The sequence below is a fragment of the Aplidium turbinatum genome, chromosome 15, assembly GCF_918807975.1.
Source record: "Aplidium turbinatum chromosome 15, kaAplTurb1.1, whole genome shotgun sequence".
In the NCBI taxonomy this organism is placed as follows: domain Eukaryota; kingdom Metazoa; phylum Chordata; class Ascidiacea; order Aplousobranchia; family Polyclinidae; genus Aplidium; species Aplidium turbinatum.
Genome location: NC_137486.1, coordinates 5,248,031 through 5,274,953, shown reverse-complemented (window position 1 = coordinate 5,274,953; position 26,923 = coordinate 5,248,031). Strand labels below are relative to the sequence as shown.

Here is a 26,923-nt window from a genome sequence, read left to right as displayed (position 1 = left end):
GGTAAAACTTTACTGTGTAAACCTTATCTACCCGGTTTACTTCAAATTTTCTGCAGTCTGCAGCTACATATGTAAAATTGTCAAAAATAAAGATTTGCAAAATCAATAATTTTCTGAGTTTTAAGCATCTTTTGATAAACTACAGTCGCACGTTTTTCGTGTTTTGATCAAACAGAGTGGTTTCATCCTAAGGAGCTGTCCAGTCTTATTGCAATATGTATCGCTTTGATGGCCGCTTTATGATTCTCAGAAGGAACTATGGTAAGGTTTAGGTTTTGTGATGATCATTGATCTGAAATTTAGGTGGTGTTTATAAACTAGTCTAAGCAGTTTGAAATTGTCTAGTTAGTTTTAAATTTGACTGTGGTGAATTTGTGACTAGTTGAAATGTCAGGAAGAAAACCTCAAAAAAGGGGGCAAGCTGAAATGTCAGGAAAAAAACCTCAAAAAAGGGGACAAGCCGAAACGTCAGTAAGAAAACCTCCAAAAAAGGGAACTGAAAAGAAATTGAAAGCTGCTGGAACTGCAGCAACTGCTGCTGGAAGTAAGTGCATGAAAGTAAATAGTAAGGCTGGAAAACCAGATCTGTGAAGCCAAGAACATTTTTAAAGTTGCAGCTTGGAGAAACTCGAGAATCATTTTGGGATATATTATATTTGATGTAGTCAGGGCTACTTTACAAAAAATTTTGTTCTGGAGGCAATGGCTTTCAACATAGGTTTTCCCATCCATTCTGGTGAATGACTTTAATTATGAGCCTGCATTTATATTTATGATTTCAAAGCCAACATTTTTCTAGAAGGTAGTTAAAGTTTATGACTAGACTTAGTAGTTTTCATATATACTTTTAATCTACAGTAGATGGTGTTTTTATGTCTTTTTGCATAAAAAATAAAAGCTCATAGATTGTGTGATCTTAAAACATCGATACATAAGGGAAAGTGGGCAAAGTAGAACAATTTTTCAAAATCCCTGTATGAATGATATAGATGACTTTGTTTAAATTATACTCCAAGTTTAGTATCTTCACACATCATCTCATATTTCTTGTTTCTATATAAGTAATTTACAGCACAGTTTTAAAATTAAATGGTTGTTCTGCTTTGCCCCACCATTTGAGGCACAGCAGAACGTCTGTTTCTGTTATGTAATAAATTTTGATTGCTCAAAAAAAGTGATTGTTGTATTTTTATACTTTATATAACAGCTTGCAATTCATTTACTAATCACTTAGCATTTGCAGTTTTATGCTAATACCATTTTGTGCTGGTATCATGGCGTATATCTGCAACATAATCTACAAGAGTAGCCTAACACAATCTAAAACATAGATAGATGACATCATCTAGTCATTTTTGTTTAAAATATTATCATAACAATTGCTTAATTTGATACGAGTGTGTCGTAATTTAATTACTTTGAAACCATGTGCGACATAGTGGAACGGCATTCCTCTTTGCCCCATAAGCAATATTTTGTTTTGCCCCAAAGTGTGATTTTAAATAAAAGTAAAAAAATAGAAATTCTTGAATTAGAAATTCTTGAAAAAAATAGAAAAAACTGAAATTTCTACTTCGAAAACTCAGCACACTCAACCAAACAACCGCTCAACAAATTTTGGCGCAGAAATGTGTCACATGATTATCTCAAAAGTGACTGACAATGGGAGCAGTATTTATATTCGTGACATACTCCAATATTCTACTTTGCCCCACTTTCCCCTACAATGTTTCTTGTACCTGAATTTTATATTTTGTATATTATAATTATATTATACCAAAGGAACAACAATAATTGTAGTACGGTTTTGAATCATTCATTAATAATCCACCTTGTCTTGGATAATTAACAGCAGAATAACTTGATATCACATAACTTAGGGCTAAAAGCAAAGAAAAAACCACCTCCCCCACCTACTAATAACAGGAAAATAATCCTTATTGTGCTTGGATTGCTACTACTCACTGCAGCAATTGTTGGCATTGTTTTAGGTAGGTTTTTTTCTAACTAACTATATGTAGTATGTACTTGTCATTATTATGCGTTTAGCATCCATTACAGAATTAGACTATTTCAGGTTCATTTCAACTTTAATCTTGCTGTATCAATTCAAACTTGGATTTATTTATAAACAAAAATAATGGCACATTTTTTTTCATGAAAGTTGCTTTCTGTAAAGTAAGTTCTCAATTTAAGGTGTAATATTAGTGCTCATAAGATATAATATCTTCTTAATTACAGAATGACTAAACATGAGAATAACAAGTATAAAAATCGCTCATGCTTACAAGCCACATAGGCCTAAACACTACTGGAAGAAAAGGAAATGTGATGCTCAATGCTCAATTGCTCATGTTGATGTTTGAACCAATGTCACTTGATCTTGTTCGTTCGTTTGTTCGCGAAGCTTCAAGCCTGCCAGCTCAGACATGAGTCTGCAGTGTAAAGTTTATTTGTTTTGCAGCAATTGGCAACCAAGATGATTATGAAACCACCCAAGAGCAGTTTGATTCCAGTCTTCAAGTGAAAGGTGACGAAAAAGGCCTTGTGGAATGGGATCCAGAATATAATGACATGGGTTCATCGAAAGCATTGAAGTTGATCAACTCGGTGAAGTCTACGGTATGCTCTTAATTTTGCCAGGAGGAATGTTCTTGGTTTCAATAATTGCAACATTTTTAAATTTTAGAGCTTTTGCCCGCCCTTATGGCCGGATTAGTTAGACGCTAGAATTTGTGTAGATGGTAAACTCAAGTAAGGCTGAGTCAATTCTCTCTATACGCACTTGAGCAACACACTCCAACAGCAGCTCTTCATTCATTGGCACCAAGTGAATAGATTAGTTCCACGCAACCACATTTCAAGAACAAATTGAAAATTGCACTCTGTCAATCTCGCTGAATAAGCCTGCATCAGCACTCTAAAGCAGCGTTTCTCAAAGTGGGTCGAAATCGCCCACTTTTCGAGCGCCAGGAGGGCGAAAAAATCAAAAGGGGCGATCGGGGGGCGAAAACACTCGAAGGGGGCGAATTTATCAAACCACCAATAACAGTCCAACGCGTAAATCATTCACTGCAAATAGATGAATCCACCTTGGTTGACAACGTATCGCTGCTGCTTGGATATGTGCGTTTTGTTCATAATATGAGAACAAGAAGAAATGATTCTTGCCCTCAGTCTTCCTATACAGATATTCGGGCATCAAGCATCTTTAATGTAGTGAAAAACTTCTACGAAGAGAATGGGATTCCAATGAAGAATATTCTGATGGTGCTCCGGCAATGGTTGGAAAGCATCGAGAGTTCATTGCACTGAAGAAAAGAGAAATTCCTGGACTTTTTGCAATGATTGTGTAATTAACCGTCAGCATTTCGTTGCCCGTAATCTCAGTCCAGAACTGCACGAATCACTGAATATTGTGATAAAATGCGTCTTTTATTGCATACCGCGGTAAGATGGCTTTCAAAAGGTGCTTGTTTGAGCCGCTTTTATGCCCTTTTTGTTTCAGTTATCGAATTCCAATCAAGCACTGACGCGACATTAGCTGAAGATGTGATACCCTCAAAGAATGACATCGCATATTTGGCAGAAATTTTCAATGCCATAAACGAAGTAAACAAAAAGCTTCAGGGAGAAATGATAAATCTCATCAAGTGCAAATGCGTGATTACCTCATTTATTGCAAAGCTGTCAGTTTCCCCATTTGAGCGAGAATGTTATTACAGAAGAACAACGGCAAAAATACTGCTCACATTTAAACATGCCTCATAAAGACATGAAACTTCGCTTTGCAGATCTCGTGGACCTCCTCCATGTTCCAAACTGGGTGGTAGGCCTACAACCATTTTCTACCGAACCGACAGAGAAGTGGAACTTCAAGAGCAGTTTTTCATTGATATGCAAACAGATGATGATAGTGCAGGCCCTTAGGGGAATCTTTAGGCTAAACGTGTTACACGTTGTTTTTTTGCATATTTTTGCAGTTGATTAACCCAACTTTGATTTTAGTGGGTGCCGCAACTTTTTGGGTCACGTGATCACCCCCAAATCGGGGATTTCCCCAGAAATCACGTTTCAGCTCTTTTTACGTCATTTTTGTGCAATTACATATTTGATTTTTGTATATTTTAACTTAAAAAGCACATACAAATGAGTGAGACAAAATAAACACAAAATAATTTGATGGATGACGTCATTGTGACGTCATCATATATATTTTTTGTTTTTTTAACCTATTTTGGTCGTTTGCTGTTGGTTTTAGTTGGAGTACCGGTTACTAAAACCATTTCACAATTCCTAAAAGTAGTTTCGTCATGATTGCATCTTTTATGACGTCATCATTACATTACTAAAACTAGACAACTTCAAATTCAGGAACCAAAGGTAAGTTTATTCCGAAAAAAGCGATCAAATACTCTCATTATAAGTTTTGCAAATGCTTAAAATTTTACAATTGCAAGCAATAACAATAATTCCAGTACAGTATGACGCAATAACGACGTCATCAAGGGAATAACCAGAAGAGCAGCTACCAGGAATGAATTTCCCTTTTGGTCATGCCACTTTAAAATTTAAAATAATATGTAGGCCTAATTATGATCTACAAATCAAATTAATACACGACCCCAGATAATGCAATGTCAGAGTCTTAATAACACTGTTAATTCAAAATGAAAAAACTAGCGGTTTTCGATGTTAAATTCCTACCATACGTAATTTGATGTTAAAAAAATTCGTGTACGACAAGATTTTTCAAGTTATATACAAGATAGAGTTTAGAAAGCCAAAAGCATTTCTTGAATGATCAGTGTGGATTGAAGATGAAACATCAGAGAGGATTGGATATTTTGTGGTCGAATTGCATGTTTCGTACTCGCATGAACAAAGACTTGTGCATTTTATGGATTTTTTCTTACAGGAACATCGAGAGCCACAAGTAGACTGAGAAAACGGAACAAGCTGATTTGCATCATTATGTTTCCAACCCCAAGCTAAAGGAGAAGGTAGTTGCTGAACATTTACGAGGCTTGATTTCCGTATTTCAGCTTAATGTATCGCTCTGCGTGTATGTTGCATCAGAGCAGCTGACGTTGGTGGCAGCTTTTCAATAGTGCAACCATTGGTAAACATCATATAACGGCATTCGTCTACATCCGTGATAGTAGGACCATTGCCATAAAGAGCTATGACATACTTTTGTATGTCATTTATAGAACTAGGTGAGCTTGAGAAATTCAGAGAGTTAAATAAGCCACACATTGCGGTAAGATTAAGCATCCAACAATCCCAAGCCTTTTTTTCCAAAGACGAAACAGTACCACAGATTGTGATAGCATAAAACAAAGGTAAAGAAGCGCAAATCATCGGAGATTGAGGTAAAGATGAAACAATATCATGGATTGGAATGAAGCGAGTTTTTTCTCCAACTCCAAATTCAACCCATAGTTTACAGATTTCTAACTTGTCAAAACACGAAATTGCAATAATTACCACATTAGTATCTACTGTTTTGACTATGGCATCGGATTTTCCATGTTTCACATGGAGAAACATACGGGTGTCTGCCTCTTCGTGATCACATTGGGAAACCTCAGACATGTCCAATGTTTGATTGTTAAGAGCTGTATCAAACGATGTTACAACAATCGTAAACAAGTTTGGATCGACTGAAGTTATCACAGCTTGTTGAACCAGTTGATATAACGCAGTTTTGTTGCTGTCATTTCCCAAAAACTCAGACTAGTTGAGAGGAAGACGAGTATTACTTGTGACAGCCACGTAACATCCAGACCCTGTTTCTTGCAGAAGATAAGCCTCAAATAGCTACTGCCATCACAGAACATGCCAGCAGAGTGATGTCAGCCGATTATGAAGTAGTGAAAGAATCTGCCTCGAAAACCGATCACTACGTCCTTGATGGAGGGTTCTTGTTGCATCGAGTGCCATTGAAACTGGAGACAGTTATGGGTCTATTGCACTGTCGTATGCAGATTTTACCATTCGTTATTATCGCTTAGCAACGGTGGTCTTTGGTGGATATGGTGGTCCGTCTATCAAAGACAATACCCATCAAAGACGCGGCATGAACGTCCACCCGGTTGTTCACTTTACTGTAGACACCAAGTTCATTGGAAAGAAGGAGCAGTTCTTGCCTCGAGCTTCCAACAAGGAAGGATTAACTTCTGCTCAACTGAGGAATAGAAGCTGCAATGTGAGGAACGCTCCAGGTGATGCAGATGTTGACATCGTCAAGACGGCAGATGGACAGCCCTCATCGACATAGTACGACTTTAATTGGTGAAGACAGGAACATTTTAATATTGATACTGACACTGACTACGCTATGCTGACACTGACCCAGACATTAAAGACCTCTACTTCCGCTCCGAAAAGGCTTACGCAACCAAGATACACGACATCAACAAACTTAAAGCAATCATCGGACCAGACATAATTATGCTCACAACTCCTCTTCATTCATGCATTCACCGGTTGTGATTCAACGTCAAGGATATTTGGTATCGGGAAGAAGACGCTTTCAAGAAACTAGTAAAAAGTCAACCAATATAATCAAAGAATGTGCAAATTGCTTTATTCTCCCAAATCAGACAGACCACATCATCTTGGAAACAAAGCTATGACCGTTACGTTTGGCAACGATGGCAGTAGTAACCTAGAAACACAGCGATACAATACATTGGTCAAGAAAATTAAAACAGCCAAATCCTTTGTTCACCCTGAACTTTTGCCACCTACATCATCCTATACCAAATTCCACTGCCTCAGAGTTTACTACCAGATTATGGTCAGGATGGGTAGGCTACTGAAGATGGTATGGATGCTCTAGACTGGGGATGGAAAGTAGACAATAATCAGATGGTTCCAATCATGACGGACATGAAAGCTGCCCCGGACAACCTACTGAAAATCACCACTGCATTTGCGAATCGTGTGCACCTCACTGTAGTTGCCGGAGATATGTGCTACCATACCATGCTGGATGTGGACCATGCCAAACTGGTTCATGTGTCCATACAGCAATCACTAGTTATACAGCAATCACTAGTACAGCAATCACTATACAGCAATCAATCACTATTTATAATTACAGACGATGACATCGAGAGTGACAGCAATGAGCATTAGTAATACTTGATCCATTTGCTTTCTTTACGCTGATTATGTCAAGAGTCTACATGACCACATCGTATGAGCTCTTTATGCCTGCTCAGTTAACATAAATATATATAGAAATCCCTGTGATAGAGATTTACTGGGTTTTTTAATAAACAATACATTGTTATTGTACATTTTTAATTGTTTTGGCAGCCATCTTGGATTGCCATATTGAATTTATAGGCTATCAGATAATTTAACAATTCTGAGAATGGTCTCATTGACTTCACAAGGTATAAAAACCTAGATATAGACACCAAAACTACACGTTTTGGTCATATGATAACCTAGTTATGGTCAATTTACTGTTATTTTAATGGTTTGGCGGCCATCTTGGTTTGCCATATTGAATTTATAGGCTATCAGATAATTCAACAATTCTGAGAATAGTCTCATTGACTTCACAGGGTATAAAAACCTAAATATAGACACCAAAACTACATGTTTCGGTCATATGATGACCTAGTTATGGTCAATTTACTATGTTATTTTAATGGTTTAGCGGCCATCTTGGATTGCCATATTGAATTTATAGGCTATCAGATAATTTAACAATTCTGAGAATGATCTCATTGACTTCACAGGGTATAAAAACCTAGATATAGACACCAAAACTACACGTTTTGGTCATATGATAACCTAGTTATGGCCAATTTACTGTTATTTTAATGGTTTGGCGGCCATCTTGGTTTGCCATATTAAATTTATAGGCTATCAGATAATTCAACAATTCTGATAATAGTCTCATTGACTTCACAGGGTATAAAAACCTAGATATAGACACCAAAACTACATGTTTTGGTCATATGATGACCTAGTTATGGTCAAGTTACTATGTTATTTTAATGGTTTAGCGGCCATCTTGGATTGCCATATTGAATTTATAGGCTATCAGATAATTTAACAATTCTGAGAATGATCTCATTGACTTCACAGGGTATAAAAACCTAGATATAGACACCAAAACTACACGTTTTGGTCATATGATAACCTAGTTATGGTCAATTTACTGTTATTTTAATGGTTTGGAGGCCATCTTGGTTTGCCATATTGAATTTATAGGCTATCAGATAATTTAAAAATTCTGAGAATAGTCTCATTGACTTCACAGGGTATAAAAACCTAGATATAGACACCAAAACTACATGTTTTGGTCATAGGATGACCGAGTTATGATCAATTTACTGTTATTTTAATGGTTTGGCGGCCATCTTGGATGGCCATATTGAATTTATAGGCTATCAGATAATTCAACAATTCTGAGAATAGTCTCATTGACTTCACAGGGTATAAAAACCTAGATATAGACACCAAAACTACATGTTTTGGTCATATGATGACTGAGTTATGGTCAATTTACTGTTTTGTTCAATGGTTTGGCGGCCATTTTGGAAGCTATCTTTAAAATAACCACTTTCCGGAAGTTGGATTCCTTAACATTTTGAATATGTTAGTACTGACACTCAATACTAATCAAATCAGTTGAAAAACCATTGGTAACTTATTGTAACCAAAAAGGTAACACCAACAACAAACAAGCGACTACAATAAGAAAAAAACAAGCAAAAAATTAATACATGACGTCATTAATAACATAATTTTGTGTGATTTTTATCTCGTGTATTTTGTAGTGGCAGTCAGTCCAAATGTAAAAAAATAACGTATCTAATTGCATAAAAATGCCGTGAAAAGAGCTCAAAATTGACTTGGGGGGAATCCCCGATTTGGGGGTGATCACGTGACCCAAAAAGTTGCGGCACCCACTAAAATTGAAGTTAGATTCATCAACTACAAATAAATACAAAAAAACAACGCGTAACACGTTTAGCCTAAAGATGCTCATTTTTGCTCCTAAGGGCCTGCACTATGAGTCAAGAGTAAAATTCAGAAATGATCGATACGATTTGTTTTGGTGCCAGGTTGCTGGCAAATATGAGCTTCTCTGGAAAGAAGCTAGAATGTGGATTTTGTTGTTTCCTACTTCATATATGGTTGAAAAGGGGTTTTCGGCTGTGACATTGATGCTTTCAAAGCAAAGAAATTGCTTACTAGTTCATAAACGCTCGACTCTATCTTACGAAGATGTTGCCAAACATTTCAAAACTTTGTGAAAGTCGCCAAGCTCATCTATCCCATTGAACATTATCATGTTACTGTCAACTTCGTTGATTAAATTCGGAAAACTAAATTTGTCTATCACTCTATTATTATCGATGTTTATTTTACTTGACAGAATTAGGGGGGCGAAATTTTATTTCAATATCGAAAAGGGGGCGATGGACTGAAAAAGTTTGAGAAACACTGCTCTAAAGCCTCTACTTTCTACAAGTAATATGAAACTACCAGGATTATGCTTCAGAGCCTTTCTGAATTTCAAGTTAAAGATTTCTGCAGTAAATCAATCATTCTCAATCTTGAATTGTTGCCATTTGAATGTTACACTTCTGCTATTTCTTCTGTTACTTTTTATATAGGAGCTTTATTTAAAATAGTTTGCAGATCCTTAGAATTTGTATCATTTATAAAAGTTTTTTTGTTGTATGCCCTAAGTTCCAATATGGTTCATTTCTGGATTTACGACGATGGAAATGATGATGACTTGCATTCAGATATATGGTACTTTATGTTCACCAAAGCGTGATGATCTACTTCTTGCTTTTTAAATCTTTGAGCTTTTTTGTTGTTGTTTCCAGCTGGCAGGAGCTTTGGCTGCAGAGGGCATCAATGCCGAGGAAATTGAGATCACGAGTCTTTCTCCTGCTCCTCCTGTTACTTTCACAAGAACAGAAGCGGTGAGGGTTCGTGGTCGTCGGATGAAACAAGGAAGAATAGGATTCGAGCAAAAAACTGTGAGTTTTTCTTTCAAACCATCATTGATCTCTAATATTTGTGAGCGCGTTCAGCCTATGAAGATTTTATGCGGATCATTTCATTTTGTTCAATCTGGTTTGTTCATTGTTTAAGTAAATCTGTATTTACGCCTGCTAGTACAGTATGTCTATGTGAACCTTGGTTGTTTGATTTTTATAATGTTTGACCTAATCGATAAACATTCCTAACAGGTAAAAACTTAACAGCCTAACTACTTGATATACATTGATTGAATTGATCTTTATCCTCGGACTGGGAAAGCTTTTTTGCTATATCTTAATCATGGCAGTTTCGTATACCAAGCGAATGGAAAGCAGGGAAAAAGTTGAACAATTCTGAAGCATACCGATAATGGGTTTTCAAAGTTTCAGCTTTTCATGTAAAATATCAGCCAAATTCTAACGTTAATACTTTGTATGGTGGTCAGTAGGGTGATGACTAAATTTTTTTTTGAGGAAATTGAAAATGCCTGCTATGGGAAACGATGAACTTTTTTATGTGTACCAAGAATGTGAAATTTTTTTTTGAAAATTTTTCAAAAACCTCCCCCACCAATTGATATTTCTGACGTCACCTAAGTACATTTTTCTCCTTTTTTACTCCTCATACATTGTTTAAACTTGTTACAGACTCCTTACCATACTAGAAAGGTGGCGCACAGTATGGTGCAGATTTTGAAAAAAAAATTGTCAAAAAAAGTCAAGGGGGTCCAGAGATTTTACCCTTTTTGTCATTATTTTTTGCAACAGCGCCTCTAGCGGACAATTTTTAATTAGTGTAACTTGAAGAATTCTTAAGCGATTTCGACAAATTTTTTTTGTCAGATGGTTTATTTTTGATACTGGGTGACTTGGTAGTGTGTTAGTTGTTACATTTTTACCACTAGATGGCAGTAATTTGTTTTTTTTAGTGTAAAACTTGCAAAATCCTCAAATCGACTGCATGATACCCAAATTTATCGTATATTTCTATGTTCTTTTGCAATGTTTCAATGTAATCAATAAAAATTACTCTACTTATTTTCCTAACGTACTACACTACTACACATGACTCACAATCAGTTACTTAGTAATATGAATGGCAAATTGTATTGTGACAAAATCATTTAGATGCAGTACAGGTGCACAAAGTATTAGTACACACAATACTTTGTCTTTAACAGCTTCACAATTTGTTGCATGCAACAAATTTCACACTCAAATATTTTTCTTTGGTGCACTTCTTATGGAGTTCTTCCATCAGCTTAACAGCTCTTTCAGCAATCATATTCGAGCGAGGGATGTCGAGAACAGAGCAATCCTGGTTCCAATGTGTTTTCAAGCATTTCAGTGCACCGTCACACTTAACATAAAACATATTTGTTGAAGCCTAATTTACTGTTGGTATTGGTAGTCCGGTATAACCTTGAACTATTTCATAAACATTGTTTTGGCTATTCAAGAGTACAAATTTGATGAGGATGATGCTTTTATGATATAAATGGTACCGGTACCATAAAGTTACTTCAAAATATCACGGTTCACTATGGTTAAACACTAGTTTTACTTACTTTGATTCCTTCAACAGCCAATAACAATTTTGGGTATGCCTCATCTGAGTATCTTTGGTCAGAAAACCATTGCTCTTGCCATCCATTAGCAATAAAGTGACATGGGATTTCTAATTTTCCTCTCCATTGCGGGATCAAGAAGTATGCAATTAAAGTATAAATTGCTCGTGAATTCCATCTAGCATTGTGCAAAGAAGGTAGTTTTCTCCATTTTATTTGAGGAAAAACATGATGCAACTGTAAAATTATGAATTTTAAATTGATTTATTAGAAGATGTACATTTAGTAATCTTACAGCACAGCATGTTCAAATTTTAGCTCACCTTATAAAATTGAAAAAAACGACACAGCTCATATAAGAATTTGAAATCATCTCTCCAACCAGGATTTTCATTGATGTTGACACAAACTTCTCCACTGTAATATCTCTGCAATTCTTCATATCTTTCGGAGATATCATCAATAAACTTGTAACTCAGAGTTGGTTTGGTGGAATGTTTGCTGACAAAGAAATCCAAGACATGCTTCAGAATTCTGTCCAGTATATGGTGTTGACAACCAATATATTGTGGTCGATCCAGTCCCATCTCAACCATTTTTGTTTGTAATTTCACCACTATACCATTTAGTCGACCAGTATTCACAGCGGTTGTGTCACAAATAATCATTTTGATACTGGACCAGGCTTCATATTCATTCAAAATTTGTTCCAATTCATTATAAATATCTTGAGCAGATCCACTTTTGCACTTTAGTATTCCAAGTTTGACCTCATTTGTTTCTCTTTGGAGGCAAACCACCTGAAACTCCTCCCCAGACAACCTTTTTCCATCAAAATGGAGACAGTAATATTTTCCTTCTTTCAACAGCAACTTTATTTTATCCTTTTCGTTGTTTCCAGCTCTTATAACACTACGCCACACGCCAGACTGCGATGGAGTAGGGAGAGTAACCCCTTCTTCATTCAGAGTGGAGCACACACCCGATGCTTTGTGCGTGGACAAAGAATGGCGAACCACCATTTTTGTTGCTGACAATGTTGACGATCTCATCTTCTTTTCAAACCCATCTTCTTCTTCTTCTGATATTGTGCTCTCGGAATAACTGGAGGCCCTGTCACTTTCAGAATCGCCATCTTTGCTGGACAACTCAGCTATTGTTGAAGCAGGAGGAATTTGTAACTTTAGCCTTTTTGAAGGGTGTATTGCAGAGAGTGGGGAAGGTTTCAGAGTGGTGTAGCCAACTCTTCCACGTGACTCAATTTGCTTTTTGTAAAGCTCTTTATCTTCGTTAGACAGCCACTTTCCATCACTCTTAGTAATATCAAAAATGATAGGTAAATCTTCTTTAAATTTTTCGTTTGGCCTTCGTTTAGATTTTTCGTATTGTGAAACCAACTTGTCTAAACGGGCAATGATTGCCTGTTTACTGAGAACTGGAAAACTAAATGTTTGCCACAACTGGGTCAGTTCTTCTTGCATTGTTGCCATTCTTACTTTTTTTAGCTTTTCAGCTTCCAGCAGCACATGATATCGACCTAAAACCTGGTGATTTGATGGCAGCCGAACACAGGTATTCAAATTCTCCATTCTTGGCAGGTCTCATCGTTTGGTGTAGCTGGAGGAAGGTAGATTTGCAGCCCAAATTCCTTTGTTCTTGGATACAGCAGTATTCGATTTCAAAAACGACATATTTTTAAAAGTATGGTATAGGTTACAGGTAATTCCTAACAAAACCAAAAATGATAATCTTTATGCCATATAATTACGATATTAACTGCTCTGGACCACATTTACAGCTAATTAACAATCTATAGGCCCATTATTCAATTTCGTAACAGTTGTATGGACAAGGATTAACGAAACATTGGTTCACCATGTTTATTACCATCAAAGTACATAAAGAATGAGCTACCGCACAAATGTAAAAGGAGTGGCAGAAATTTATCTCACTCATGATATGCAATCCAAAACAACCAGTTGCAAGCACCCCCAACTCCAAAACCCAATACCAGTAACTAAACAGCTAACCCAATAACTAGGCTAACTTGAATTCAATTGCATGATAAATTGCATGATATAGGCCCATTAAATAGACTAGGCAACACTTTCAAGATTTTATGTACAGTACAACAAGCTGCTAATAATTAATAGATTAAATGATTTCAATTATTCTTTTAAATTATTAGCAACTTCCAATGCTGTTAAAAACTCTTGTCTGGTCTAGCTTTATAGGCTATCAGTTCAGATATAAAGCACTAGTGCCCTCTAGTGACAAAAATATATCAAAATAAAGTAACAATAAACCTCCTCAGCATTCAAAATGAGCTTGTTGACAAAAAAATTTACCGAAATCGCTTAAGAATTCTTGAAGTTACACTAATTAAAAATGTCCGCTAGAGGCACTGTTGCGAAAAATAATGACAAAAAGGGTAAAATCTCAGAACCCCCTTGACTTTTTTCGACAATTTTTTTTTCAAAATCTGCACCATACTGTGGGCCACCTTTTTAATATGGTAAGGAGTCTGCAACAAGTTTAAACAATGCATGAGGAATAAAAAAGGAGAAAAATGTACCTAGGTGACGTCAGAAATATCAATTGGTGGGGGAGGTTTTTGAAAAATTTTCAAAAAAAAATTTCACATTCTTGGTACACATAAAAAAGTTCATCGATTCCCATAGCAGGCAAAAAAATTTTTTTTTAGTCATCACCCTAGTGGTCAGGTCACTGGGAATTGATGTCACTTTTACGAGACGATTGGTTCACTAAAGAGTGGCTAAAGACATGCAATGATTACTTTGGTACTAAGGCGCTTGCAGCATTCGATATTTTAAGTTTCTGGCATGGCTTACAATGTAGAAAAATCACATGTGTAACTTACAATTAAAGTTGGCAATTGGCATATGTTCTTATTATTCTTTTTTAAAGTTAATCTTTGCGACTTGTAACTTTCTTATTATTGCTGCCATAACTCTAAAGGCAATGTCGCTGCACATTTTCAAACTTTCCTCTCATTTCTTTTTATACCAGTTGTTATTTGTATGATACTGTGTTAATTAAAAAGTAGCTGTTGAACTTTTTTTTAAGTTTGTCCTGTCTACATTTGAAAGTGATACAATCTAGTGTTTTGATGTGGGGCATGGCGATCTGTATACACAGGTCTTGACAACGTACGAACTGGAGGGCTGACTGAAGGCCGATGTATTTTCAATTTTGAAGTTTAAGGTAAATTCACTTTATTTTCCTTTTAAATGATAATTTAAACAACTTAAATTGCCAAAGTGTGATCACTGAATCCCAAATCACTGCAAAACTCCTAAAATTATGTTGACAAAATGACAATATTTTCCGAAATACTGGTGTTGCCAGACGCTTTTTGGATTTCCAGTACAAGTGCCAAAATCTATTCCATTATTTGAATGGTAAAAGCAGCACAAAAGTAACTCGAACTCTCACAAAATATAGACAAAGACTTTATTTATCAACTAATACTCGAACTATCAACTGATACTCGCGATTTTAGCTACTAACAGATCGGCCTTCAGTCAAATTTTAAGCTGCACGTTGCCATGGCCTGTGTATAAAGGTCGCCGTGATGTGGGGGTATACTAGTATCTAAGTATACTAGAGAAAAGTAAACCTAGACCTATGCTGTCAAGCTAAATCTCTGCTTAATCAGAGTTTGAGTCGGTTACTTAAGGAGAGGATCTAACTGACTAATTGTACTTCGCTTATTCAGGCTTTAACGCGTCACCACAAAACCGTTAGTGAATAATACAGAGTGTTTAAAATAACAAAGCTTGTTTTTTGATGCAATGCATGTTCTTCCCGCCTGCTTTGCAACTCCATGGAGGTTACGCTCTATGCAGACTGCAAATGATAATACTGTGGTAGCTGGAGGCAATAGTTATCCACTTTTTTTTTAATTTTTGATAGTTATGTTGTCTATCACTTGGTGAAACATATAAAAAAGTCTTCGTTTTGCAATGTCAAACCTGTGTTTTCAAGTTATAGAACAGGACCGTGTGAGGGATAAAGTGCAGATTAATGTGCAATATAGCGCACCTCAAAATGGTCAGGCAGATTTCAGAATTAGCTCCATAAATAGAATCGCATAGTGTTTAAAAAATCAAAGTACTGTTGCATAGTAATCATGTTTTCATAGTACACTGACGTTAGCTTTGTTGATGTGAAATACAAAACTTACGGAAAACCGGAAAAAAATGCGGCGTCTTTCGGAACCGCTAAGGATGCGGATTGGAAGGAGGTTGGGAAGATGGTTTCCACCAGGATGGGAAGTGCAGGATTGGAAACAGAGCTGCAGGATTTTCAACGTAAGCCAATTGAATATACAGCAACTAGGAAAAATGATAGATGAGGTGCTTATTTTGGTTCGCTGCAGTGCTCTCGATGCCTGTCCAACGAAAGTTACGTCAGTTTTTATATAATATTGTTCAGCCAAGCAGTAAGTTTTTACATCAGTTTTGTTTCACTGTTTAAAATTAAACGGTATCTTTATGAAAAAGAATTTCTGAAACTTTCGGCTATTAATTTTACATTTTTAAAAAGTCTGTTAGTGCAATTCAGAGACTTAGCACTTTGATCAGTTTATTTCAGCATGCTTTTCTAAAGTGAAGAAGTTCTCAGGCCATATGCAGTTGAGCAAGCTACTGCCAGATCCAGCTTGTTGCAATGATTTATTCTGCCGACCAAACGTTGCTGGAAACCAGTCAACAGATGCATGAGTTGCAGTCAGTTCAGTAGCCCATAGTCTTAAAAAGGGCCGTAGGCATATCTAGAGCACCGTATTGTTCATAATAGCTAAAGAAATCAAGGGCTATAGTCGTAGGAGCGCCAGTCCGCAATCGACGGCATGCCTTTAAGTGTCTTCTTACAGCCACATGCTTTTAACCGGTGTCGGACCAGCGCCCCATTGTACGTCGAACCAGGGCTACCCCCACTTGGCTATGCAGCCGACTGACTTGTAGTCTTCTTTGTGTACCATGCCTGTTTCACGCTTAGGCGTTCATGCATATTTCTTTCTACTTATCCCTTATTTGACTATATTAAAAATTGTTGTGGTTGTAGCACGTAGGTGATCCTTATGGTTATTGAGAAAAGTGAAATGCTGTTTTCTACGTGCTCGTTTTTCACCGAAAAATAAAAACAAATTTTCAGTTTTTGGCGCTAATCACGCGAGCATTGTCATTTTTACAAGGTTTGATAAACCACAGCCAATTACGCTTATCTACCCCTGTCATAGTCTGGTTGGCTGCATAGCCAAGTAGTGTGAGCCGTTTTATAATGTTCGAAAGGCGCCGGTTCGATACCACTCAGGAGCGTGTGGCTGCCTTTGGCATGACACTAAATGACATGCTTGACGGTGGAGTGGTCGGCAGGAAAACTCATTGTCTTTACATCTACGTGATCTAAAACTTCAACCACCGGATTAAGCTTGACTAACAAAAATTAGAGTAGTTTGTTGCGATTTTTGTCAAGCCTCTTCCAGCATAGCATAACTCGTTGATAACCTGGCGAGAACTGTTGTCAACAATGATAATTGTTGACAACAATCACTATTCTACAGTGTGACTGCTAACGTAATCAAGATGGAAGACAGGTGTAAGGTTTGCAGTTCTATCCTACCCGACAAAACAACTGTATTCTTTGACGTTTGGTGTAGGAAAATTTATAAGGTTAATCTGTGTGTTTCGAAGTAATTTGTGCAATATAATGAGTGCATAATATCTGAGACAATAGTTTTCAAATACACGTGTATATATTGACTTGTAGTGTCAAGTTTGTGGCATGCACAGATATGTGTGGGCCTGTCCACTAAACATGTAGCTTATTTTGTCCGTTTTAACCCATTTTAAACAGGAGTGCCCAAACTTTTGTAGCCACGGGCCGCATGTCGCCAGTCTTGGCGGGCCACATTAAACTTTTCACTCATTTTTGTCGCTAAAATATAACCGAAGCTTTAAGATTTTATATTGTACAGAGCAAGCCCAGCGTGGGCCGCAGATATTGCTCCTGCGGGCCGCACTTTGGGCACCCCTGCTTTAAAACTTCGCCAACACTGTTGCGTGTGTGCTGGTGTATCGTTTACTGCAGCTGGGACTATCATTTTTGTCTCAGCATATGATTGACGAAAGTAAAATGACTTAACTTTTAGCGAAAGCTTCCTTCAGCGACGCTGTGCAACGAGCTGTGAGCAAGCACGCCTATGAAATCACCACCGCAGCGCCAGAGGCACAGAAAAGTATGTGCAAGATGTTATATGGTTGATCCAATAGTTCATGATCACCGACACGATCCTCTTCATGATTGGCTGTGGCAATGAAGGTTGCTGTTCTCAATTTTATTGTTGTGTTAATTGTGGAAACGGGATCATGTAGTAACTTAAAAGTTAAGCTGAGCGCAGGTTTTCATCTAAAGAAGAATTCTTTATTACCTGTGCACACGAGAAGATTGGATGCTTGGCAGCACTGGTAGTTATTCATGTGGTGGGTTAAGCATACAGTTATCAAAACCATTGTCTCATCTAAGCAAACGTCCGACTTTTTGCTATGGCTTCTGGATCTGCATTGCAGCTGTGCTACAGCAGGCCATTGCCCATCGTGGGAGTGATTGATAAATATATCCCTCAGGTACCTCGTGCTAGGTTCCTCAAATTTATTGAGCGTCCTGCTCTTCTTTTGAGACTCGACCAGAGCACAGATTTACCAATCTCAAAAAAAAGATTAAGAAGTTTATCTACGTGTTTCAAAAATCCTTAGCATCCATAGAAGTTGGTTCAAGTAGTTAGAACGATTTTTATCGATATAAGAAGGGTCATCAAAGCCCGGCTTTCCCATAAATTTCAATCCCGTAAAAATAAAGGCTGGTTATTTGAAGCCTCGATTGCTATAGAACTTTATAAAACAGAGCTTTGTAATATTTTATAAAGTAGAAGGATTATGTTAATAATGGATGATCAAGTCTAACAGAAAAGCTTCTTTTTTATTTTAAAGTTGTGTTAAGAACCAAAACATTTTGTACATGATAAAAATACAAAGACTGAAATACCGACTTACTTTATGTCTGTTTCTCTGAAGGCCATCTTGGCGTTTGTTTTCTTATTCCCTCTTGGCTTGTAGGTGTTGTTTGTGACTGTGAGATGAGCGCGTTCGGCAAGGTATCAAAGGAAAATCCCTCCATAGTATGTGACTGCTACGAAGGATGCATCGGCACCACGAAGAGGACCGTGCACGGAGGAGTGGACGATGTGTTCTCCATCAAGACGGCGATATGTCCTGCCGCCCGTTATGCGGGGATTACTACTGTTAGTATCCTAGGTTGGAAGATTGAATTTCCTTTATTTTCTTTTTCACTGGTCTTTATCTTTGATAACTCCATGTAATTAGTTAAGCTGAAGTCTTGCCGAACGGCCTAACTAAAGGAAAACTAGCATACAAAGGCCAACATGCTGTACAGCCGAAAACGTTTGTAATTTTTAGTTTGTACTTTCTAGATAGCAAATCAGACGTTGAATCAATGTAAAAAGCAACTGATTTGCTGTCTGGGTTGTATATTATGCGAAACGCCATGTTAGAACCATTATTCTCTGATTGTTTTAACTTCGTAAATCCTTCTTGAAATTCCACAGGATGATGGTGGCTATGTGGAAGTTGTTTATTCCGGATTCCAAACCGTCCGCAGTGGACCGGACAAGTTCATAAACGGATTTGAGATGAACCCAGCTGAATATTACATGAATGCCGTCACATTGAAAAGTGTGTAAAGTTCTTCCTTCTTCTTTTACACTGTTTAGAATTTTTACAAAGCATTCTATTCTTGTGAACAATGATTTGTGCGTATTTCACTATCTATACGCTTTGGTATGTCTAGAAAAATATTAAGTGTTGATAATTAAGCCTTTTAAGCTTAGCTTGGCAAACTATATTTCTAATGGCTTTATCAGTAACCAATTTAAAGTAGACGACGCTACCCAAACAAGATTCAACAGATTGATTCAGCATTCAAAGACTGAATCAATGCAGATTGCAGAATGAATATACATGGCTAGTTGAGTATAGTCAGGTATGTCTGGGCTGTTTTCTGCCCGGTCTACAGTAATCACTTAGTGACAGTTGGAAGTTTAGTCTTCCAAGTTAATACTTGAGGGGACGACTATTTGAGGATGCTTGCTTTCGTCCTCTAATAATTAGAAACAATATGAGAAAAGTAAACAACTTTTTGACTTCTCACAGGTCTAGGTTCTGTTATCAAAGCAACTAATCCCCCAACGACCGCTGACCCTTCCATCGGGGGGTTCTTTAGGGTCAGAACAACCACGTTAAACCCTTATGTAAAGCCGAACCCAGGAAGACAATTTGTACGAAAACTGGCCAACCCTCCAATTGTCCTGGCGGTTCATGTGGAGAACATGGACGGGCAAGTCATTGAATACAGGCGAGTAGAGTTTTGGTTAAATAGTTTTGTTGGCGCTAAGCTTGCATATTTTGTACCTTTTGGTTTGGTTTTGAATCTATCAGCGGACTGACAAAGCCTTGATAGGTTATTCATGGTAATTCCGCATACTTGTAGACTAGAGGCTTTTGACGTGGGGCCGGTTACCGAGATTTGCGGAGTGAAGTTTCCTATTTTTGTTAATGTTGTTTCCTGGGAATTATTCTTTCCACAAAGTACCCCTGAATGGAGAGCAGTCCTGAAATACGTTGCTTTAGCTCACACCCCGAGAACCGAACTAGCGCCGCGTGATCCTATGTCGAGCGCTCAACCACTGAGCTAACGGAGCTAACTTTTTTTCCTTTTGTTGGTACGTTCTCTACATGTTCGCGCCAGCTATGAAAAATAAGATTGAATTGACTAGCTGAATTGTACCAACTACGACAAGAAGATACAATATATCATGGTTCTGAGTTCTGATACCTAACCAGTATGAAGACATTTTGTTGCGCACTTCATCACACACTCCAATGCAAACAATCGCAGCCCTTGCGAACTGAATTTATATTACGGTGCTCATATAGAAATAAGTTGAGGAGATTAACATTTTTCCTACAAGCAATATTTTGTTAGAATGTTTATATTCTTACTTTTCAATGCCAGCATGGCGATGATTAGAAAGAAAACACCACAATGTGTTGCAAGGTTTATGTTAGTTTAAACTGTCTATCATACACTACAGTACATGCTGCTGCTTCCATATACGAAGCAAAACTGTTTTTTAAACGTCGTCGTCTGTCCTAAATTCACTTTAATCGTTGCGAAGAAGTTGCTTTGTTTAGCATGCGAAGTGCTCTTTGGGAGTTAAAAAATATCAGCAATGATTAGATGCTGCAACATATATTATTCTGTCTGGAATAGTTCAACCTTCCGTATAAAATATTTACTATGCTTAAGACCAAGGTTGTGAAGTTGGGCGAAAAATGTACGACTCTGGATTCTGTGTTGCCAGATTTCTTTACATTTTTGTCCTATTTCATTTTTTTAAATTTTATTTTATTCAGTTGTGATTGAAACGGCGATTTTCACAAAATATGACAAAAACAAGCATTTTTATTTTCTGGTGAAGGTTTAGAGCAGGGATGTCCAACCTGCGGCCCACCTGAGATTTTTGTGCGGCCCGCACTCCAAGTAGTATTTTGAACTTAATGGAGAAAAAGAAACAAAACGTGAACTTGATAGAAAATGAAGAATGGTTGAATGATTTTTCTTTCTTAGTTGATCTCACAGAAATGCTAGCTGAGTTCAATTAGCATTTACAAGAGAAAGGTCAGTTGTGTAGTTCAATGTTCGAGTGAAAAAGTAGCTTTACCAGGAAATTAAAATTTTTCATGGCACAATTGAAAGCTGGCGAAATTGTACATTTTTGTAGTCTATCTGAAAGAGCTCAAGACAGGTTTGTAAACTATGAAAAGTACATAGGCGTAGCCAGGGGGGGGGGACGAAAACAATTTTCAAAGTTTGGATTCCGAAGTTGAACCCTTTGTTGAAAATATAATATAATTTGTATAAATATATATCGTTTTCCAAGACATCTGGCTATTAACACCCCCAGGACTTGTTTTAGATACACAGAAAGACACCAATAAATTTTGCAAATCGTAAATCGCGCAAAGTTTACGCGATTTAAGCTTCTTTTAACTAATCTGTAGAAGCAATTTCAGAATCGCTTACTCAGAATGTTGTTTTTTTTGTAGTTTTTGTGTAGCTGAGTTTTGTGTTCTCTAATTTTAGCCGCAGTTTTTGCGCGTTTGTGTGAAACAACTACCTTTAATAAGTTAATAGCTGTTTATCTGTCTATAAATTTCATACAAATATTACCCTGAAAGTGTTTCCAGAAAGCGCTATAATCCATTATTTGAGTGTAATTTTGCAAAAAATTTTCCGGGGGAGCATGCCCCTGGACCCCCCTAGAATACATGTGCCTTTGGCACGCTCTAGCCCCCATCAGCTTTATTGCTCCCCTTGCTTAACCCACCCGGATACGCCACTGCACATGTCTTAAATTAAACACTTTGTCGTTCTCTTCAACTCATCAAATATTTGGCCCCCCCCCCCCCCAAATTTTTTTTCTGGCTACGCCACTGAAAAGTATGCTAAGTTATGTGAAGATTTGCTTGAAGAATTTACAGTCAGATTTTCTGACTTCAAACAGATTGCAATTGAATTAAAATTATTCAGTGACCCATTTTCATTTCTGTGTGATAAAGCGCCACCCGAATTCCAACTTGAACTGATTGAACTGCGAAGTCGAGAGAGTTTGAAAACTTTCCACAGAGAACACACTCTTTCTTTATTTTATAAAGAATGACATTAATGTAACGAATTTATTAAATTAGTTAATTTGTCCAGAAAATTATTGTGCATGTGGGGCAGCACATATTGTTGCGAGTTGTTATTTTTATCCATGAAAAACATCAAAACTGCAGAAAGAAACAGACTGACCGACAAACACTTAGCAAACATCCTAAGAATCAAGACAATGTCCTTTAATGCGAATGTTGATATCCTCTTAGCTAGAAAACAATGTCAAAAATCTCATTGACTTTGTATTGTAGAAATAAATTTTTGTTTCTTTCTATGTGTGTGTTATTTGTTCCTATTTTCAAAGATGAAATTAATGGTTTTTAATTGTTTCTTTATGTACGGTACCTATTTTTCTTGAAATTTAATAGGTCCTGCGGCCCATTGATTTATTTCAAGTGACAATGCGGCCCACTATAATAAAAGGTTGGACATCCCTGGTTTAGAGCGTAGTACGGACAACAAGAAACAAATTTTGAAAAAAGACATTGCAAACAAACACTTTGTTGTTTATCGTTTTTTATCAATTTGGAGTCGCCTTTTTTAACGACTCCGACTCCAGGGATTTAAAATCCCTCCAACTCATTAGCCCTATTTAAAACACACTGCTCCAGAATATATATGAACAATAATCCAATTTACAGTTCACTGCTTGAGTTGAAGGGACAAGGCCCTCAGGAACAAGACCAAAAGAGCCAAGAAATCCAGGATTTGATGGACAGGTTGAAAGCCAGGGTAAGTATCATGTTTTGCTTTTTGTGCAATTTATATATGTGTCCAGGAACGTTTATTCAACTCTGCTAATTTGTTTTTTCGGTTACTCAATTTAGGACTACAGTACATGTTTTTAACGTATTGACGTTGAGTTTTTTTTAGTAACAATAGACCTAGTACTTGTAACGAAATTCTTAAAGAAGTTTACCTAGTTAGCGGCTTCTTTGTAAAAAGGCCAGTAGCCTATTGAATTTGAATTAGTTATTAAATTGATTGGGCTATATGGTTTCGTTAAACAAAGAAGCAATATTTAGATCGACTTAAAACCATTATGTCAAAAAGTCTAATTGAAATCGGTAGCGTACTGTGGCACATTGTAAACTCGCCTTCTTTCTTCATTAATTAATCACCGCCTACCACGACAGGTTTATTTTTTGCGTGACATAATTTTTTCCGACCGCTAGGTGGCGAGTGCTCTATCCGGCTTACCATTAGACAACTTGGAAGTGGAAATAACCGGTTTAGACCAGCCACCGGACGAAACCGCTGGTCTGGTTGCTAAGGTCGGCTTGGTTGGGAATGTCAGCGATTCAGTCAAGGTAGGTAGAACGCATTACGCTAAATATTGGCCACCCGACAAACATTTGCCGCTATATTGTTTGTTGGATTTAACGCTATATTTTTTTTAATAGTGTGTCTGCCTTTGCACACCCGTGTGTATGAATGTGTATATAAAAGTATTGTTATGAGGTGGTGGCTGACTAGATGAACGTTTATGGCCTCTCACAACCATCCTGATTGCGCCATAATCTAACCAACAATGCATTGTTTGCAACCCTGCTTGTTGGTTTATATATGACGCCATTGAAACAAAATAAATTGACTTGGCTACAACGCTCCATCACGATAATATTCCTTGTTAACAAAGATAAACAAGACCCAGCGATGAGATTTGTAAACACCACAAGGCTACACTTTGCTAGTCTTTGGGCAAAGGATAGTTCATTCAAATAGGAAAAGCAATACGTTTTTTGTGAGTGTTTCGTACAAGTGCTATCAGCCAAAAATACTAAAAGAGTCTTCAAGTCATCTAATTAATATTTGTTCATATAAACATTACAAGGCTACACTTAGCTCGGCCTTTGGCAAAGGACAGAGATGGGCAAGATCATCTTGAAGATCAGGGTCACTTTTCTGTACTTGAAAAATTGAAGTTTTTGATAAATTTTGTTTCCAAAAAATAGATTTTAGCGATAAGCAATCTGGTTGGTATTGCTAACTGTTGGTATTGCTGACTCAACATCAAGATCACGCTCATCTCTGGCAAAGAATAGCCTGCAGCTTAAAAGTTAAATGGGGAAAAAGTAAACCATCTTTCTTTTGAAATAAAACGTTATTAATAAACTTTTCATTGAAATCTTCCTTTGTCTTCACCAATGATTCAAATGGGGGAGTGGTGTGATCAAAATAATTTAAAAAAATTGAAGAGTACCACACTGACTTGGAAAATTCATTTGTTAATTTTTTATCCATTGCTGTTTCCCACAAGTAGCCTAGTATCGGCCAAAGAAGACTAAAACAGTCTTCTCGTCATCCAATATCATTATTCATTAGCTATGGTTCTACTTATGTGCATTGATTTTCGCTAGACTGTAATCAATTTGAAAGATAACCCAACTGCTCTTTCGTCACACAGGCCGTCACAGAAGCGGAGAAAGGCGGTCTGGTGTTGCGCACGCAGATGGAGCGCGGCATCACCACTCTAGGGAAACTCCTCATGATCCGGTACAGCGCTGATCTGCTCGCAGAGTTGCGCGCCTTTGATGAGAAACAACTCAAGCTCAAGCAAAACACCCGAATCAAGCGCTCAGCTATACGGAAGTTAACTGACTCCACGCAGCGAAAACTTGAACGTTCTTTCCGTGAGTAGGAATTAATCTCTTTTAGTGTAAATTTGGCCTTGTGTGGTGGCCAGAAGTTGTCGGCTTGTAAAAAGAATTGTAGTTATGATGGAACTGACCGATAGATATTCGAATTGCACAGCTTCATGTAGTCTACTCACAACTTTCTTTAACAACATATGTTGAGATTGATCAAAAGCTCCACTCAGGGGCGCCGGAAGCGGGGGGGCAGGGGGGCGGATACCCCCCTGCCCTCAACTTTTCTGCAGATGGAGGGGCAGGGGGGGCAATGGTGCCCTTTTAAAGTCATGTAAGCTACTGCACATTTTGTAATATAACAATTTTTGCTATTCGCTTTTAGTCTAATTATAATCTTTCATTTTTGCCTCAAAATAATATTTACGGCACAAAATTTTGCAACACAGTACAGGCCTTAAAACTCGTTTTTTTTCCGCAGCCACCGTGGCCTACCGGGTGCTCCTTCTCGGCGGCCAAATCTGCGTGCTTGGAGACCAAAACACAAAATAAAAATAACGATAGCACAAGTAAATAGAATTAAACTTGCAACAATGCTAAAATGATCACTTAGCGTTGGTGAAGTCTGGGCCTGGGCGACGTCCTACAATAGAATCGTTGCACCACGCAATAGCTGCTTAATCGGGATTGTAGGCTAATCCAGTACTGCGGGACTATCTAACGACAATCGCACGAGTGTCTCCAATGTGGCTGATTTTAAAGAAGTTCGCCACTCCCCTACAATTCTTTTTAGCAACAAAAAACAACGTTCGACATGTGTTGACGATGACGGCAAGGTAATAAAATAAGTATTTCAATGATGTGAAGGACATTACTAAAAGAAGCATAATTTTTACAAAATATGATCCAAAAATGTTTTCCCCTTGGATGTCAACTAACCTAGTTCTCCTTTTTAACAACGATTCAATATCCGACAACATCGAATCGACATAAAAACGACAATATTGCTAGCCGATGTAAATTAGCACTTCGGATTAAGACTTTGTTAAAATAAACGTCGGGAATTACAAACAAGACTTACAGCGCTGGTGATCGCAGATGGATATATTCCATCAATAACAAATATTCCCGCACAATGCAACAGTGGCGATTATGACGCGCTGACCTAATTTTGCGTCACTCTTTGATACTACATATTTTCCACAGTTAATCCACGATCATTCTATTGCGAAATTATATAATTGGCTAGAAGAGACCGGCGGTCAAACTTGGCCGATTGAGGAGGTAGCACCGGCGGTCATTCAAGCACTACTTAGCGACCATGGCCGCAGGCTGCTTTCAGGCTTGACAGTAGGTGACATCATGATAACATAGCATGATGCCCTTCTTTGTATACCGGACACATGTAGGCTATCATTACTCAATACATAGTGAGCTAATAGATTAGCATTATCGCTATGTCTTATCTTAAAACTTGAAAAAAAATTGGCCTTTTAATAAACGAAAGTGCCCTTTTTTCGTAATCTTGCTCCCCCAGTCAAAAACCGTTCCGGCGCCCCTGGCTCCACTCCAAGTCCAAGCTGCATTGAACTACCTGGTATCGCTATGTTGCTTTAACAAGTCTTATTTTTGCAGGTTTATCGAAGAGAATACAATGATGCTTGTGTGTCTTAATTTGTGGTGTAAATATTTGAATAAATCTTGTAAAGATTTTACCAGCATTGTTGTCTCACTCAGATGAACTCTTCCATTGGCAAGAAGTAAAGTTTTACGTGGTGTTGACTTATCATCTTCAGCCATTTTTCTATGTCACACGCTTTCGGTAAAATCGCCGGCAGAGGTTCAATTGCCGAACATAATAGATTGAAATTAGTGCGTGCGGCTAACTTCAATTGAAGTGCTGGTCCTGTTCCATCAAGCA

At 37.5% G+C, this 26,923-nt stretch overlaps 2 protein-coding genes across 2 annotated transcripts; one reads left to right on the top strand and one right to left on the bottom strand.

Moving 5' to 3' along the window:
* The first annotated feature begins 311 nt into the window (after positions 1–311).
* On the top strand, positions 312–26,923 carry LOC145784842 (uncharacterized). The gene is made up of 13 exons (XM_082596682.1): positions 312–544; positions 1,881–1,991; positions 2,465–2,622; positions 9,870–10,025; positions 15,762–15,930; positions 17,772–17,858; positions 18,736–18,920; positions 19,245–19,371; positions 19,849–20,050; positions 23,056–23,146; positions 23,590–23,724; positions 24,822–25,047; positions 26,638–26,923. Exons 1-13 carry the CDS (start codon positions 388–390, stop codon positions 26,658–26,660), a joined length of 1,827 nt encoding a protein of 608 aa, XP_082452808.1. The 5' UTR covers positions 312–387; the 3' UTR covers positions 26,661–26,923.
* On the bottom strand, positions 11,212–13,086 carry LOC145784645 (uncharacterized). Its single transcript, XM_082596510.1, has 3 exons — positions 11,920–13,086; positions 11,597–11,833; positions 11,212–11,388 (listed from the first exon to the last, which is right to left on the bottom strand). Exons 1-3 carry the CDS (start codon positions 13,084–13,086, stop codon positions 11,212–11,214), a joined length of 1,581 nt encoding a protein of 526 aa, XP_082452636.1.